This window comes from Callorhinchus milii, unplaced genomic scaffold (genome assembly GCF_018977255.1).
Source record: "Callorhinchus milii isolate IMCB2004 unplaced genomic scaffold, IMCB_Cmil_1.0 Scaffold3, whole genome shotgun sequence".
Lineage (NCBI taxonomy): Eukaryota > Metazoa > Chordata > Chondrichthyes > Chimaeriformes > Callorhinchidae > Callorhinchus > Callorhinchus milii.
In genome coordinates, this window is record NW_024704744.1 from 9735585 (window position 1) to 9753718 (window position 18134).

General features: G+C 39.6%; 1 protein-coding gene across 1 annotated transcript in view; it reads left to right on the forward strand.

Annotated features, from left to right (window-relative positions):
- Positions 1–18134, forward strand: part of LOC103179026 (CUB and sushi domain-containing protein 1) — a 1038598-nt gene that overhangs the window by 865377 nt on the left and 155087 nt on the right. Inside the window, exons 36-37 of the mRNA XM_042332909.1 lie at positions 2263–2359; positions 3788–3892. Of these exons, the coding sequence (XP_042188843.1) occupies positions 2263–2359; positions 3788–3892 (202 nt within the window). The remainder of the gene's footprint in view (positions 1–2262; positions 2360–3787; positions 3893–18134) is intronic.

An 18134-nucleotide genomic window follows, 5' to 3' on the forward strand; every position in this document is an offset into this window, starting at 1 on the left:
AAACAAGCAAGGTGCATAATTAGACATAACATACTGTACAAATTAGATTCAGAGCTATTTACAAAATGTCTTCCATCAAGAATCATATTGTCACTTTAGGTGTCAGCCTGGCTCACTTGAGCACTTTCACCTCTGCGGGAGAAGGTTGTCACTTCATGCCTTCCATAGGAACTTTGAGCTCATAGTCTGTGAAGAAACATAGGGCTGGGATCTCTATATTGTCTAAAATGCTATCCTTCAGTGAAGACATTAAACCAAGGCCCAATATGCCTGTTCAGGTGCATGTGAAGAAACCTGAACCATGGCACCATTCAAAAGGAGAAAGGAGTTTCTCCCAGTATCTTAGCCAAACAATCTTCCAAATAAAATTGGTCATTCACTTCATGGTTGTTTGTACGACATTGCTGTGGTATTATTGGCTACTTGCCTTCAAAATGCAGTCACTACCCTTTACAATAAATCCTATGAAGCATCTTTTGTGACATCCTCTTGATGTGAAAGACTATGTCAAATGAAAGGATTATTACCATTATTTCTTTGAATCAAAATTCATCAAAGAGGCAGACTATTGGGTTCAGCTTTCCTGTAGCAAATGAGTTCTTCACAAGAGTAGCCTGCTCTAAACTATTTCCTTCCTCTTTCCCAATAACTATTTTACATGTTGTAACTATTGCAATTGCATATTGAATAGACGTTTGTAATAACCTGTTCCCTTTATGTTTCTGGTGATAATTCTGTTGTCCCTTTGCTAATTACCCTGTGAAACTCTTTCATAATTGTGTATTGTGAACTTCCAATAGATCTCCAATTATGCTTCATTGTTTCCGTGAATGAAGCCACAATTTTCAAAGCCTTTCATTATAATTATTGTCATTCACTGGTCTTATCATAATGAATCTATGTGACATCCTCTCTTTGGCTTAGGTATCGTTTCTATAATTTTTCAGTTCAGCCTTTCCGAGTCCTGACTCTCTGGAACTTTATCCAAGAGTCTCTTCAACTTACTCGCTCCATCCTTCCCCACATCCAAAGCCCGCCTCAAAACTTTCCTCTTTCATCGGACTCATATGGACCTTTCCGCACCCTCTTCAGCTCCCATCCCCACATCGGGTATCGATCCAGGATTATGAAGTCCTTTGAAATGTGCTCCTGACTCTTTAATTCAAAAAGAAGAGGGAGTTTTTTCCAGTGTTTTGGCCAACAATCCCCCAAATAAAAATGAGTCACTCACTCCATAGCTTTTTGTGGGTCAATGCTGTGTGCAAATCAGTTGACTCTTTTCCCCACAAAATACATGCAGTCACATTGCTTTATAATATATTGTGTAAGGTGCTTTGAGATGTCCACCTGAGCAAACAGATGGGACTTTGGTGTAAATTCTCATCCACAGGGTGGTACCTTGGTTAATGCAACACATCGCCAGCACTGCATTGGAGTGTAGGCCTAGAATATAAATTCAAAATCATGTTATGGGGCTTGAATCCACAACCTTCTGACTCAGAGGCACAAGTGATACCTGCTGAGCCAGGCTGGTATATCCTTTAGGAAAGATTTCAAAGATGTCAAAGCAAGGGAGAGGGTTTGATGATGCTACCTTGGATCAGAGAGAAGATGAGAGATTAAGATGAGAGACTAGAACATTTAGCTGTTTTTTATCAGGAGAAGGCTGAGGGGAGACTAATTAGAGGTGTAAAAATAAAGAGGGATTTTAATAAGATAAATAGGGGAAAACTATTTCCGCTGGTCAGTGATTTGGTTACCAATGGGCATACATTTCAAATAATGACCAAAAAAATGAAAGGGAGGGTTTGGAAGAATGTTGTTTGAAGGATTATTCGGACACAGACATGCCCTCTAAAAGCGATGGGTGAAACAGGATCCATAATATCTCTTAAAAGTGAATTAGGCAAATATTCATGAACATTAGAAAACAGGAAAAAGAGAAGATCTTTCAGTCCATCAAGATTGTTCCACGTTGTTTACCCCAATGTTTTGCCCTTCCCTTAATACCTCTATTACTACTAATAATAGTGAGAATCCTTGTATATGATATAGAACCGAATTGTATCCCCAAGACATCTCAAAGTGCTTTAAGAACATTTGAAAAAGGGGGAAAAATTGGTTTGGGAGAAAAAGGAGAGGAATTGGGACTACACAGATAGCTCTTTCAGAAACCTGGCATAGACACAATGGGCTGAAATGTGTTTTTTTCTGTGCTGTAAACTTCAATGATTCTAACTAAGTTCTGGTATTGTTGAATAGATTCAAGTGATAAGTTTCGCCACAGAACATAACTGGGACTCCCTGGACATTTACGATGGAGGAGATATAACTGCACCGAGACTTGGGAGTTTCTCAGGTAAGAACACATGAGCTGGCTATGATTTAACAGTGATGTGTATCATGGATTTTACAGAAACAGATCTCTGTGAATGTTGCAAGTCATGTGCATACACTAATGCTGTGTTTTTGATTCAAGCCAAATATGTGGTGGATGGGGACTCAAACAGCACTAGATTTATGCTCTTAATGTCACTTAATACTTTTGACTACAAAATACACTTTGCTCCAATTTTGAGTATATTTTGTGAAGCACTTTGAGACATCCTCCTGATATGAAAGGTGCTATATTAAATATAAGCATTATAATAATAATTATTATTATTACAAGACCTTCCCTTTAGACCGTCCCCCGTCCTGTCCCCCCACCCCCCGCTTTGGTCCTAATCCCTGACCTAACTCTTGGGATATCCTCCCAAAGTGAAAGGTGCTTTACAAATGTAATTTTGTATTGTATTGAATTATTACTTAGAGGAGGTGGTTTCAAGAGTGCAGAAGTTTTCACTTTACACAGCGTACGTGTTTCCCTGAGTTTGAATCAAAGCTCTCAGGGCTGTCCTTGGCACAGCTAGAAGTTTTTGATTGAGCTTTAACTCGTTTTCTTGATCTAAATCGCAAAGATAATAATAATCCTTGCGTTTGATATAATGCCTTATCACGTCGTTGAGACATCTCAAAGTGCTTCACAGAATTACTGTAAAATGGGATTGACTGTATTTCACATGGGGGGGATCCAAAAGATTCAGGAGGACTCAATCTGGGAACATGCAGAAACTGCACTCTGGATGCAAATCACACAAGAGCAGAGTTGCTGTGCATTGATGTGATTTAGGAGTCCTGGTCTGTGACTCCTTGGTAAGGAATTTAATAATAGTAACATAATCCACCCCTCCCTCGTTTTTTGCCTGTTAAGCTTTACAATAAATTTTAATCAAGAAACTAAAGTTAAGAACTCAACCTATGATCTCAACATGCCCCATCACTTCCCTTATCACTTCTTGATATAACACACAACACAGTGACAGCACGGTCACTTCATATCATGCCTTGTTCCCCCTAGCTCTCTCCTCCATTCCTTACTCCGTGGAATTTGGAGATTCTTAGCAATAAAAGAAGAAATTGCGAAATAGAGGTGAAATAGAGAATCAAGAAATCAATAAAGAAAATGTTTTGTTTGTCGCTTTTTAAATCCGCCCCCCCACCTCTCCCCATCTGTTTCCATGCCATACGAAAACACGAGCCACTGTTGTTTTGTTGATCTGTGTGTACAACTTGGCTGGCAAGAAGAGATAAGGTGTATATCACCAGTTGAATAACTCACTCAATGATTGGGATAGCAACAAACTAGCATTGCATGGCTGATGTTGCTCTATTTACTAAAGGGGTCAGATTTGGTTGTGTTGCTTTGTAAAACAGTTTATTGAAAGAAATCCCTCTTTGATTTCAGGTACCACTGTCCCAGCCTTATTGAACAGCACATCAAATCAACTCTACTTGCATTTCCAATCGGACATCAGTGTGGCAGCAGCTGGCTATCACCTTGAATATAAAAGTAAGCAGAACCTTATAACTTAATAACACCTGCGGTACAGTAAGATAGAAACAGCCAGAGTTAGACTTCAACCTGTAAGCCCCTTCCCACCTGTAATGCGACAGTTCAGTTTGAGTGTTTAAGGCTGCTGTTAACAGGTAGTTTGCATCTTTGAGGAATGATGAAGCTAAATGCAGAGATTACTCAGTAGTCTGGGTCCATAAAACACAGGCTGCTATATTAAAACAAAGCAGGAAAAGCTGAACATGCTTGGACTCTTTTCTCTTGAAAAGAGGAGGGTAAGGGGTGACCTGATAGAGATCTTTAAAATGATGAAAGGTTTTGAGAGGGTAGACATAGGGAAGATGTTTCCACTTGTGGGGGAGACCAAAACCAGGGGCCATCAATATAAAATATTCACAAATAGATCAAATAGGGAAGTTAGAAGAAATTTCTTCACACAGAGAGTAGTGGGAATGTGGAACATGCTACCACAAGGAGTTGTTGAGGCAAATAACATAGATGTATTTAAGGGAAAGCTAGATAGGTACATGAGGGAGAAAAGAATGGAAGGTTATGCTTGAAGGGTTAATTGAGGAAGGGCAGGCGAAGGCTCATGTGCAGCATAAATACTGGCATAGACCAGTTGGGCCGATTGGCCTGTATCTGTGCTGTGTATTCTAATGTATTCTAAAGCGTGAGGAAATAGCTGCCTTACATATCAACAGTTTGCCACTGATGTCACTTCATGTGCATTCTGCCATGCACAAGAAACCTCTCTGACATCAATAATTACTTCCTTTGCTACGGTCTTCCTTCCACAGAACAGCCACTCTGTTAAGAGAACTAGTGCCAAACCATGGCGTGTAATAACATTGTATTTTTCATTTCATATCGCAAGGCATTTTGAAAGCAAGCCCTTCCAATGCAAAGAATTTGCAAAAATGATTGTTATTATATTTATGCTCTAGCAAAATGTTTATTGTCAGCAAACCTTTTATAATATGTGTGGATATCGATTTTGGTTTGGAATGAAAAACAGGTGCCTTTATTGAGCTGGTGAGTGCATTGGGTTACTTTACAGTCCTTTCACCTGTGAGATGTGAGTTTCAACCCAAACCAAACTTTTGAAGTTTCTTCTCTTTGCTGAATGGGATAGGGAAAGTAAATCTAGAAAAATACTAACAGCGACAGATAAGAAGGAAAAGGATCAAGTATTACACAGAGGGTATTTTTTTTTAGCTGGAAAAGGTTACCAGAAAGCATGGTAGAAGTCAGGATGGTCAATCTAATTTATTAAACAGCTTGATCCTGAAATGGGAAGATAGTAGGCTTGTATTTGGTAAATTAGTAATCCGGGTGTCTGATACATCTATTACCTTGCTTAAAAGTATCCAAACCAGATAGAGTTTCATGTACCGGTTGTTAGTCAATTGGTGGATCCCTTTTCCGGGGGTAATAATTCCTTCAATAAAATAATAATAAATGGGTCACTCAAATCACAACTGTTTGTGGGACACTGCTGTGTGCAATTGACTGCCGCACTTCATCCACAAAATATACAGTCAATTTACTTTATGGTACATTCTGTGAAGCGCTTTGAGACGTCTCGAAGATGCGATAAGGAGCTATATCAAATGCAAGGAGTATTATTATTATTATCCTACCTATGAATGGAAATTCCATGTTTGCAAAGGAATGTGCATTGTCTCCGTTTACTTATTCCTAGAGTATTAGGCACAGGTTGGCCTGCCCTAGGCTTAGGTACCACAGCATTTTGTATGTTAGGTCCTGGTGGAGTTTAACAAGCTAACCTGCGCTGCTTGCCATTGAATGCACTTTGTGGCAAGCTTCCCACTGCTTGTCCAGCTTTGGCTTGCAGGGTTCACAGAAGCTGAGCAGGAAGAATCTCTACCCCCAGTGACTGCTCTGCCCACCAACCCCCCTCACCCTTAAGTCCTACAGAGAATCAGGCTGGTTGATCTGTGTCTTTGTTTTAGAGACAGAGAGCCAGTGGAGCCTGGCGAGGATTGTGTTGATGTGCGTGCGGAGTTTAGTGCAGATTAGGAATGTGGACCACATTGTTTTGTATTACAGGTACATGCATTCAGAGAGATCACTAATGGTGCTAGAGTAAGACATGGGCAAATGTAAATGGGTGCAGTGGAAGAGCTTTGGTAAATGTCGGGATACAGTGCTTTGTTGAGACTCAGTAGCGGGAGATATATTCTGCAGCTTTTTTGTGTTATACCTGATCAGGGGAATACACGATGCATGATGCTGTGGCTGAGAATATAAAAATATTACATTCTGCAGCATTGACATCTTCCCCTTTGAACACAAATATATGCACCAAACAAAGATGAGACAGAGCCTCATAGCCTCTTCATTTGGCTGTTGTGAAGTGGAACTGCAGAGTGCTGTATAAAAATGAGCACAACTTTTGTCTGTTTGCCTCTTGTGGGTCTAGATTTGCTATTAATTTTGCAGCTATTAACACAGCTGACACTGAATGGTTATTCATAGCAACTTAAAATCCCAGTGGAACCTATTAGCACACAATTTAGTTTGGTTTTATTGGAATACATTTGTCGTAATGATAGGAAGTAAGTACATAATGGTGTCTGAGAAACTCTGGGTCATTATTCTCATCATTATTCTCTATTAAATACTGTATGAAAGTGGTACTTTTCAATAGCAATTACAGATTAAAATAAAAAGTGACATTGTCTTATATTTATTCTGTAAATGCTTGTTGATTTTCTGTGTGGTGTTTTTTTGTATGCCTGTTGAATCTTTAAAATGCTTGGTCCATCATATTGGAAATGAGAATTTGAGCATAATTTACATTTCAATGGCTCTCATGGTTTGACAGTGTCACATTCATTTATTGTAAAGTTGCAAATAAGTTATTGAAATGAATAGGAAGTCAAGGAGAAATCACTGTCCAAAAGCCTGCATGATAGAAAGTATATTTAGCTCGTGTTTGCATTCAATGCAATGCAACATTTCCAACTGTACAATGAAGATAGAGCTGTACACTTGTTTTCCTTTTCTGTGGCTGTCAGAATTCCAGAATAAAATACTCGTTCACAACAGTGTTCTGTTAAAATCACAGAAAGTTTACAGCACAGAAGAAGGTCCACTGGAAGCATTGTGCCTAGGCTGGTGTTAGCTCCTCCACTGGAGCTGTCTGCTGTCCTCCTTATTCTCATTGTTTCTCATTCACATTTGGTCAAGGGTTATAAACCCAAGAAAACATTATTCAATGCACTGTGCCACTGGAGAGATGCTGAGATGTTCTGTGTCCTGCTAAGTTAGGAAGTAGAGGCAGAGTTGGGTTGAAGAGGGAAGTCAACAGGTACATGAAAGATAAAGGCTTGAAGTGATATGAAGATGGGGTGGGCAGTGAGATTTAACAGACAGCTTACTCAAAGAGCTGGTGCAGACTCGATTTTTTTTCTGTGATGTGAATACCTATGATACTAACACTGGCCCACAGAGGAAGTGGGTGTGTGTCCATATTCTCCCATGTGTTCATGTGGATAGCCAGGTGTTCAGCAGCGGCCATGCATTTCCTCAGGAAAAACTGCATTTATAATAATCACGTAAGGATAATCCTTTTATTTCGTGTAGGATTTCACCCACAAAATATGCTGTCAATTCACTTTACGGTGTGTTCCTGTGAAGCGCTTTGAATTATCTCAACAACGTGATAAGGCACTATATCAAAGACAAGGATGATCATTTTCTCATTATTTTCCTGCTTAGACATAGTCTGTAAACGTTCAGCCAAATTACGGCTTGTACTTTTCAGTTTTGTTTTTGTGTTTGGCCATTGACTTGTTTTTTTTCAAAACAAGCCAAATTTGATAATCTTTTAACATTTTTGTAAGTCTTTGAAGGAACATTCTCTATTTGTTTGTTAAGACATGCTGCCCTTCAGTATGCAAAACAACCTCGAATGTTGTGAAAACTGAATTAAGTGACTCAGAGTGGTCACATTCTATATGGCTCTATTTTGTGTGCCATTGATGTGGCTGATTATTGTATAACAGCCCTTTTACTACTTGACCAGCCAAACTAAGCACATCTGAACTGCAGGGTGAAAGTGTGAGGCATTAACAACATTATCCTAACCACTGACAATGGACGGCTGTTAACTGTTGCACACATGAGGGAGAGTCAGTCTTCAGAGAAAATCTCATAGAGGTGCATAGTATTCCTAACAGGATGTAAACCCAGATCAATGCTTTAAGATGCAGCAAGACAGTTGAAAGGGCAATTTTGAGACGTATTCAGAAAGGTTTTCTTTACTCAGAGGGTGATGAATGATTGGAACAGATTGCCAGGAAAGGTTGTAAAGGCCAAGACAATCGACTCACTTAAAAAGCAGCTTGATGCTGTGATGGGGGGGGGCAGTAGGGTGAGTGTTCTGGAGGGATGAGATCAGATGGGCCGAAGGGCCTTCTTCATCCAAACCAATCTTGTGATCTTGTGAAAGGAATAGAGAGGTATAGGAGAGGGCCATAGGAAGGGTCATGTAGAGTATAAGCACCACACAGATTAGTTGGGCTGAATGGCCAGTTTCCATGTCATAGCACTCTGTGTAACTATGCAAATGTTAAGCGATAAAATGTAGCATTCATTCAAATACTATAAATAAATAGTTCCTTTTTTTTCTAGAACATGTCACCTTTTTCTGAAAGGAAGCTGTTCAGTAGTTATCGCTTGCCAATAACTGTTCTCCTACGAAACACACAGTCACTACTGTTTACAGTATATTCTTCGAAGCACTTTGAGATGTCCTTCTGATATTCAAGGCACTGTATAAACATGAAAGGATTATTTATTTATTATTTATTTTAGAATTATTGCATCAAACTGGTTGAAAATGAAAAGTTGCACATTTTATCCCATTGTTTCTAAAGTCCTCTGACATGGACACTACTTCTCCCCACACCCCCTCTAGACTAAAACCCCAAATATCATTGTCACATAGGGCACACAGCATCACAAAATCTCTGGAGCAACATAAAAGGTTGTTACACCCTTGTAAAAGTGACTGGAGAGTAATGGAGAGTGATGGTGAGGTGTGTAATATGCCCGTATCTAAGATCATTATCGGCTTGGCAGTTGATTAAAAGTGCAGGTTATCACACAGACAAATCCTGAGGTAATTGTACTTTGCCAGCACACTGAAGCCATGAGGAAAAGGAACTGAAGTGCCAGATAATATATTGACAGAGACAGATAAAATATGTAGATTAAATGTTGTCTGCCATTTGGAGAACATGAGGCCTTTTTTTTTACTGATGAACAGTGTTGTACATCTATTTTCTTAAACTGTGGGTTTATAAAAGCATCCACAATGAGTAAGGTTTGACTAATGACGCATTACTGTCGTGCATGGATCACTGGCAGGGATAGCAAAGTGTCAGACGTGATTTTGGTGGATAAATGGGTTCAACAGCAAACCTTTTTTTCATCTTCCCCTGTGATAATGAATTGCAATTTCCCCAAAGTGCGGAGACTAAAATTAATTTGCCTGTCATTCCATGCAATTACCCCGCATTCCAATAGTGCCTGCCAGGGCTGCTGTTTGCATCACTTTTTTTCATGGTCAACAAAAGGAAAATCACTTTCACTGATTGATTAAGTGACCAAGGAGACTCATTTGAATTCTACTTCGCCAATGACATAGAAAGCACTAGCTGGAGTTTATGTCTGGGACATGCACAAGCAACCTTACTTTTTTTTCTAAAAAAGGCATCTGTCGCACAGAGTGTCTGTTCTGTCAGCTTGGAAATAATGGATGCAAAATTTATTATTTATGTGGGTGATGGTCCTGCTTGCTCAACACCCAGCTCTGTAACATTGAGAGGTAATGAACTTGTTGTGTTTGTCCTTGTTATGTTATGCACAATGAAGGTCAAAACACAATAGGTGCTATATCAAATGCAATAATAATAATAATCCTTGCATTCATTTGATATAGTGCCTGATCACATCTTTGAGATGTTTCAAAGCACTTCACACAATATAATGTAAAGTGTATTTATTGTATATGATGTGTGCAAAATGCAGCAGCCAATTGCACACAGCAGTGTCCCACAAACAGTCATGGATTGAGTGACCAAATTATTATTATTTTTAAAAAATTATTTTTGAAGAGATTATTGCCCACACAAAAGCAATACACCAATCAACTAACAACCAGGTTTCTATTTACTGCTAGGTAAATAAAGGTGTGTGGAGTACGGAAACTTTCCCAGTGTTTTGCCCTGCCCGGGAATCGAACCCAGGTCCTCTTGCCTGCAAGGCAAGTGCTCTAACCAATACGCTATGCTGCATGACTCCATATCCTGTAGCGTAGGCAAGCATTATTATTAATAGTCACAAAGTATCTTCAATCTTACTAATGAGTTGGGCTCTTGGGTCCCTCACCAACAATGCCCTGAATAACTATGGATCCGACTGGCTCAGGACGACAGCGACCTGCACCGTGACAGGAATCAACTCCAATCCAATTTCCATTGTCAGATGTATCACCTTGAAGACAATTCAGCCCAAAAGAGACCCTGTTTATTACCGTTTACCCTCCCACAGAACAAAGCCATTCAGCCCATCGTGTAATTATTTCAGTCCCATCTTTCCGCCCTTTCCCCACAGCTCTGTAGTTTACTTCTTTTTTACTTATTTATCTCGTTCCCTTTTGACTCTGCCTCAACCATCCCTTCTGATAGGGCATTCCATATCCTAAGTGCATGAAAAAAAATCTCCTAACCTCCCATTTGCTCCCTATTTTAAATTGATGCCCTCAAGTTACTGACTCATTAACCATCATCAAAGTGCCTTGTGTTTGTTCTTCACAAATCTGTAAGCAGATCTCACAATTTAGAGTCAACTGTTGCTTTGGAGGTATTTGGGGATTTGTGTCAGCCTAGCCTACATGAGTGCCAAGACCCAATTTGGGGCTTGAACCCACAACCTGCTGACTCACAGTCAACCAACTGAGCCAGATTGAAATTGTAGTGTCTGTCGCCAATTTGATGAACTATTTCAAAGACTTGTGATGGTCTTTTTTATGGCCAGAATCTTGGTTTCTGATCTATATTCCACATCTTTTTTCAACTGAGAAATATCCCAAGAGCAAAATGACAACTATGATTGTGTGGTAGAAACAATTTATGATCTAAGGGAAAGACAGCAGAGTTGGTAATCTGGAAAAGTGCGAGCAATTGGGAGAAAGGGTACTCTTCATCAGAATCTATCTTGTGTTGTTCATTTAAAAAGCAGCTTGATGCTGTGATGGGTGGATGATAGGGTTGGTATTCTGGAGGCATGAGATCAATTGGGCCTTCTTCATCCAAATCAATGTTGTGATCCAATAGTGTGTTTACATTGTTGGACCAGTGTGGAAGATAATTACACAGTGCATGAGCTAAAGATGTGCTTAAGCACCAGCATTCAGAAACTGGAGCTTCTTTGAACCAACCATATATGCCTGCAAAATGCAGAGTCACTAGACATTAGAGTAAATCTCGTGAAGCACCTTGAAGGGGGTTTCTAATCGCAACATGAGAACGAGCAGCCATATCAAATTCAAGGTTTATTATATTATATATTCACTTCTTGTTTCCTGTTCTAATGTGCATGTCATTCTCTGGCTTTAACCTTATCTCTTTAACACATTACATCCACTTCATTTGGTGTATACTGGCCAAACTCAATTATCTTGTACCTCGTTTGTGTAGGAATGCTTAGCTGTGTGAAATGTCTTGAGACATGAGAGGTGCAGTTTATTGTTCTACTGTTAGTTCATCAAGATTTTAACGATGCTTACCATCTGGCACTTGTTTATTGACTGTTCTTAAAAGTTTCTTAATGCTCACTTTCCTCAATGTAACAATGTGGTTATACAGTACTTATATTTCATTGCTCTTCATTTAATGGTGGTCCTCTCCCTCCCTAATTCACATCTAAGCCTTTCCCGGCTAAAGTAGACACATTCTTCCCTAGTTTATTCAGCTGAGTGACTGTTCAGATGTTGTTTGAAAATCCTGTACACTTACACATATTTTACAATACAACATTACATTTGTAAAGCGCTTTCATGTCGGGAGGACGTCCCAAGGCACTGGAGGGTAATGGATTTGACCCGAGCAGAGGGGGAGGGGATTGGGATAAGGGAAGTGGGGGGCAGGGAGTGTAGGAGGGTGACCAAAGTCACAGTCGAAGAGGAGGGTCAGGCCAGGTAGGGGACATGGAGCAGGCCACAGCCTGCTGAGCGGATGGAGTGGACAGGTTCATGTGGAGTTAGTAGGTCACAGAGGTATCAAAGAGCAAGGCAATGGAGGGCGTTCAAGGCGAGAATGAGGAATTTGAACTCTAATCTCTGAGGGATGGGGAGCCAGTGGAGCTGGGCAAGAGTGGGAGTGATAGGGTCATGGAGCCTAGTGCAGGAGAGGATACAAGCTGCAGAATTCTGGATGATTTGCAGCTTGTGAAGGGAAGAATTAGGAAGGCTGACAAGCAGGGAGTTGGCGTACTCGAGCCTAGATGTGATGAACGCGTGATTAAGGGTGTCAGCGACATGAGTGGTGAGGCCGTGGCGGAGCAGGGCGATGTTGCGGAGGTGCGGAAAGGCAGAGTGGGTAATGGATGAGGGGAGAAAGACAGTTGAGGGTCAAACAAGTTGGCATGGTTCCGGACTGGCTCGGTGAGGTGGAATGTGCTGGATGTGTTGGATGGAATGTGTTGGATGGTGATACTGCCAGTGCCTGAGGTGAGTAGGCACTGACGGAAGCCAATCAGGAGAGCCCAGTCTTGTTGACGTTCAACTGAAGAAAGTTAGCTCTCAACAATAATTAAATCACTTGCTGATCATTCACAAGCCTTTTAGATACCCGTTGATTGTTTTATTATTACTACTACTAATAATGATAATATTTGCATTTGATATAGTGTGTTTCATAGCAGGAGAATGACTCAAAGAGTTTGACAGATTTACTGAATATGCAATGGCTGTGTATTTTGTAGGTAAATACGTGGTCATTTTCACACGGCAAACGGCCAGGATACTGAGAGGATCTCCCTTCTGTTCTTGAATAGTGCATGGGATTTTTAACATCTACCACAACAGACCTCAGTTTAACATCTCATCCAAAGGCCAGCATTTCTTACAATGTGGCATTACCCACAGCACTAGCATTGAATTGTTAGACTTGAGTCAGACTCAAGAGAGCTACTTACTGAATCAGATTATAAATTCAATTAAGCTGCTATTCCATTAATGCATTATTGAGCGATTTTCGGAATTTACTGAAGAAGTCTTTGTAGCAACTTTGGTATCACATGAGACATTGACAAGAGCGGAATTTCCATCAATGTGATGTTATGCCTGTTGATAATTATCACTTCAGATGGTGCTTTGGTTGCCTACAACACTGCCTGGAAGGAGGTACAGAAGAATCAAGTGGAATGTTTAAAGGAGGAGTTAGATAGTTGCTTGACAATTAAAGGTATTAGAAGGTATGGGAAAAAACAGGCAATTGGGATTAAAAGATCTGACAGAATGGGTTCAACAGCCTCCAAATGTTCCTAAAACATTAATTTATGTTGCTTTTCAAAAGCAAACATTTCTGTAGGAGAGAAAACGATCTTTGAACATGTGTCAGTCTGTCAAAGATGAACGCTTTATACAAATTCAATATTTAAAAACTTTGTGGAATTCCAGTGAGCTGCACTGAATCATTGGGGTAATTTATTATGAGATGCTAAAGGGATTCACAGAGAGCGGTACCTGCATCCCTTGAATAGGCACCAAGTACAAATCCTTTTATTTCACACCACATTGTACTTTTCCCTCAGGCTTTGTTTCCCACACTAGGACCTTTCCCATGTTGTGCGCTGTATATTGAATAATAATAATCGTTGTACTTAATACAGCACCTTATCACTTCATCAAAGTTTCTCAAAGAGGTTCACAGGTTTTACTGTGAAGTGTGGTGACTGTGAATTTGAAGGCTATGTGTCCTTACTCTAATTGTGGTTAATAATATTAATAATAATAATAAAGTAGGTTAGTGGTGAGCTAGTTCCATCATTCAGAAGAGCAGCAGTTTTTTTTTGTTCAACCAGGTGTCTGACACATGTGGAAACCCATCACCATGCTTAAGATTATCCAAACCAAACTGAGATTTCCATGCATGGAAATCCCAGCGATAGATATTTACAATGGAATGCACACTCTCTTCCAAGAGGGCTGCATCTTGCTTACCTAAATCCAGAAACCATTAGGCACAGGCTGGAAAGAGCAAAGGCTTGGGAACCCCAGAACGTGCGTGGGAGCTAAACTGGTACCAATGAAAAAGGGAAGTGTGTTCCTCCCAGTCTCCTGGCTAACAATCTCCCAGATAAAATTGATCATTCACTCCACGGCTGTTTGTGGGACATTGGTGTGCACAAATTCTCTGCCATATTTGGCTACAAAATGCACAGTTGCTACTCTACAATAAGTCCTGTGAAGTGCTTTGAGGTATCCTCCTGACATGAAAGACGCTATTTCATATGTAATGCTTATTTTTTATTTTTATTTATTTTATTTATTGACACTTGACATGGAAGGGTGTTCTTTGCTGGAACATAAGCAGCAGTTGAAAAGCACTAATGTGAGCATTGGGTGAGGACACAAATCCTCCATTAAGCACTCCGGGACTCTACACCGTGTGAAAGGCATAATATAAATGCAAGTTGTTGTTGTATCTAATTCATGGAATCACCTTCAACAATAAATTGTGGGACGATATTCCTTATTTTAAAAATCTGGTGTGCTAAAGAAAGCACTTCTCTTATTTTGTTTCTGAAGAAAGTTCATGGCTGTTTGAGGGACATTGGTCTGCAAATTGCCACATTCACCCATAAAACACAGTCAATCCGCTTTACTGTATATCCTGTGAAATGCTTTATGAGACATTCTCCTGACGTAAAAGTCGTTATGCCAATGTAAGGATTATTATTATTACTTTTTTTATTGTTGTTATTACTGCTGTTGTCTTGATCATTGGAAACATTCTCTATTTCTCTCTCCTCTCTCTCTTTTTACCCTTTCAAATCCATCCATAAATGGGGGATCATTACCTCAATGCAATGAAGTAATGCTTTAAACATCAATAAAAAAATTGCAAATAGCTGATAAACGTAACAGAAAGCCCGCATGGAATTTATTGCGACAGACATGACACTTAAATCAAATGCAACCACTCTGACATTGTATATCAAACCTTTTTTTTGAGGTTTTAACTTCATCGAAAGCCATGAGACATGAAGCTCTGAGCAGTCGTTCTGAGCTCTGTTCCCGCTCTCAACTAACAGCCGGTGCTGACTTTAGTTGTTAATTATATTGACTTTTCCTTTCTGTGAAAGAAACTCAAAGCATGAGATGTACCTGTGGTATTTTGAAATCTATTCCCCTTTGTTTGCATGTTAATGGGGCAGCGTTTTGCTACAAATGCACTTCTTACATTAGCATTCTGAGCTGTTTGCTGATTATTGTGGAATGTGCCAAGTGAGAACACTAGAACACAACAGTTGCTCTGTCAACATCTTTCTGCATTAATTCTTTAGTAGAAAATTAACTTGCATTTATAACTCTTATCGATTTCTTCACTGACAATTATATACTAATATTTATATAATATATGCAATTTATATATGTCGGAATGACATTCCACGCTCCCCATGTGAAAGGCATAATGTAAATAATAATAATCCTTGCACTTGATATAGCGCCTTATCACATTGCTGAGATGTCTCAAAGGGCTTCACAAATTATATTGTAAAGTGTAGTGACTTTGTATTTTGTGGGTGAAATTGCGCACAGCAGTGTCCCACAAACAGTCGTGGGTTGAGTGAGCAAATTATTATTTTTTTTACTGAAGGGATTATTACCCCCTGAAAGCAATCCGCCAACCCAACAACCAGGTTCCTACTTACTGCTTGGTAAACAACAGCGTGTAGAGTAAGAAAACTTTCCCAAGGTTTTGTCCTGTCCGGGAATCAAACCCGGGTCCACTCGCTTGCGAGGCGAGTGTGCTAACGACTATGCTGCACGTTAGACTCCAGCAATTGCACACTCTGGAGTCAAAATGTAAATTTGTATTGTATGTTCTATACAATTTGAGAGAAGGGATCTTATGGCACAGCTCGAAAAGAGAAGGGAGTTTCTCCCAGTATCCTAATCAACAATTCTCAAATAAAATTATTGATTTGTTTCATGGTTGTTTGTGGGATGTTGCTGTGTGCTAATTGGGCTGTCGCGATTGCCTGCATAGAATTATACAGTCACTCCAAAACATGAGATGTGATATAGTAATGTGTTTTTTTTTGTCACAGCCGTTACTAGCAGCATGAGGATTTTTATATTTAGGACTGACTGAGTGGCGATACGTAATGTGGAGAGACTTGAAAAGTTGGGCATGCTACCAGAGAAGTTAAAGGGAATTTTGTTGGAGATTATCGGAATTATGAGTAGCTTGTAATCATAAATAGAGAAAAACTATTTCTTTACATAGGGGCGAATAGACAACAAGAGGGTGTGAAGATTTATCACCAGAGGAAAAAAGGGGCGGTTAAAAGACTTATAAGAAAGATAATCCTTGCATTTGATATAGTGCCTTATCACATCATTGAGATGTCTCAAAGTGCTTCACAGAATATATTGTGAAGTGGATTGACAGTGTATTTTGTGGGTGAAACAAAAGAATCATTGTTTATGTGTTGTGTTGGAATATGTTAGAGTTATTGATAGAATTTCAGTCTCAAAATTCACAAACACAAACACTTCACAGTATATTCTGTCAAGCACTTTATCAATGTGTTACTATATCAGATGCAAGTATTATCATTATTATTATATGGAGTACTTTACCACAATTGCTGCTAAAACCAAGTCTGTAATAACATTTAAAAGAGAATGAGATAAGAGCTTTAGTAGAATGGGATTGACTACATCTTTCCAGTAGAGAAGTGAGGAGCAGCAAAGACACGGTGAGCTATAAATATTGTGTAATTTCAAAACACCGGGTTTTGACTGGCTCCCAGGACATTATAAATCCAATGAATATTCCCATTTTATCTGCATTTGTTGGATTAGATCTGTTCAGTTTTGAACACACTCCCTGTTGACCATTGTTATCTCCTTTGTACTGTTCCCTACATATAGATCTGGATTGTCTGTGAAGTCAAATGATACCTCAGAGCCCTATGTATTTAACGCAGAACAAATCAACTCTTGCACATTTGTTACATGGGCTATAATAATGGGCTGTCTTGACAAGCGGAGCTTCCATCTACAACACTGAGACATTCCCTTCCTCCCCACTTGCTCCCTCATCTCCCCTCAATTCTGTCAGGTTGTTCTGGTGGCACTCCTTTAGCAAATTTAATTTGTTGCAACAAAGCATAGCCTATTTTTGAATGTTCTTCACACGGGTGCTGCAAACTGTGGCTGGTTGCATAGAGGAGTGGAATAATTAATATGTTCTGTCTATTGGAACTACTAGAGTCACAGAATGGTATTTCATCAAGCTCAAGGATATTGTTGCAAGCAATACTGAGAATGCATTGTTTTAGCAGTAAAGTCACAAAACCGGACTGGGCTCTATTCTCTTCAGTAGACTTATTGCATGAATGCATGTAAAAGTAATAATGATAACCATTATCCTAGGACAATGCACACATCCCATCACTGCATTGAAGTGTCAGCCTAAACTATGCGAGTTCAAGTTTATGGGGCTTGAACCCACAATCTTCTGACTCAAATGCAAGAGTGCTACCACTGAGCCAAGCTGACATGGTAATGTGTATATATGTGTGTTCTGTACAGAGAGGAAACACTCAAATTCAGATGCTTCAAGTCGCTTATGTGATGGGCTTATAGGAGAAATTAAGCACCGCAGGCAGAAGCATGTCGGAAACAGACGTGATGCAGTTGGAGTTGGCAAAGGCATTTGTTGTTGGAGTGGAAAAGGCTTCAAGGCCATAAAACCAACAGGAGAACACAGATATGAGTACGCTGCAGTGGTGTGTGTGAGGATTTAAATGGTGATACAGCCTAATGTGTTGCTGTTTAAAATTGTAACAAATCTAACATAAAATAACTTACATTACAGCGTTTATAAACTTGCAAAGTTTTTACGCTCATTTCTACTTATTGGTAACAGAAACCCATTGCAGTTCATCAGGGCAACCAACGCAGACT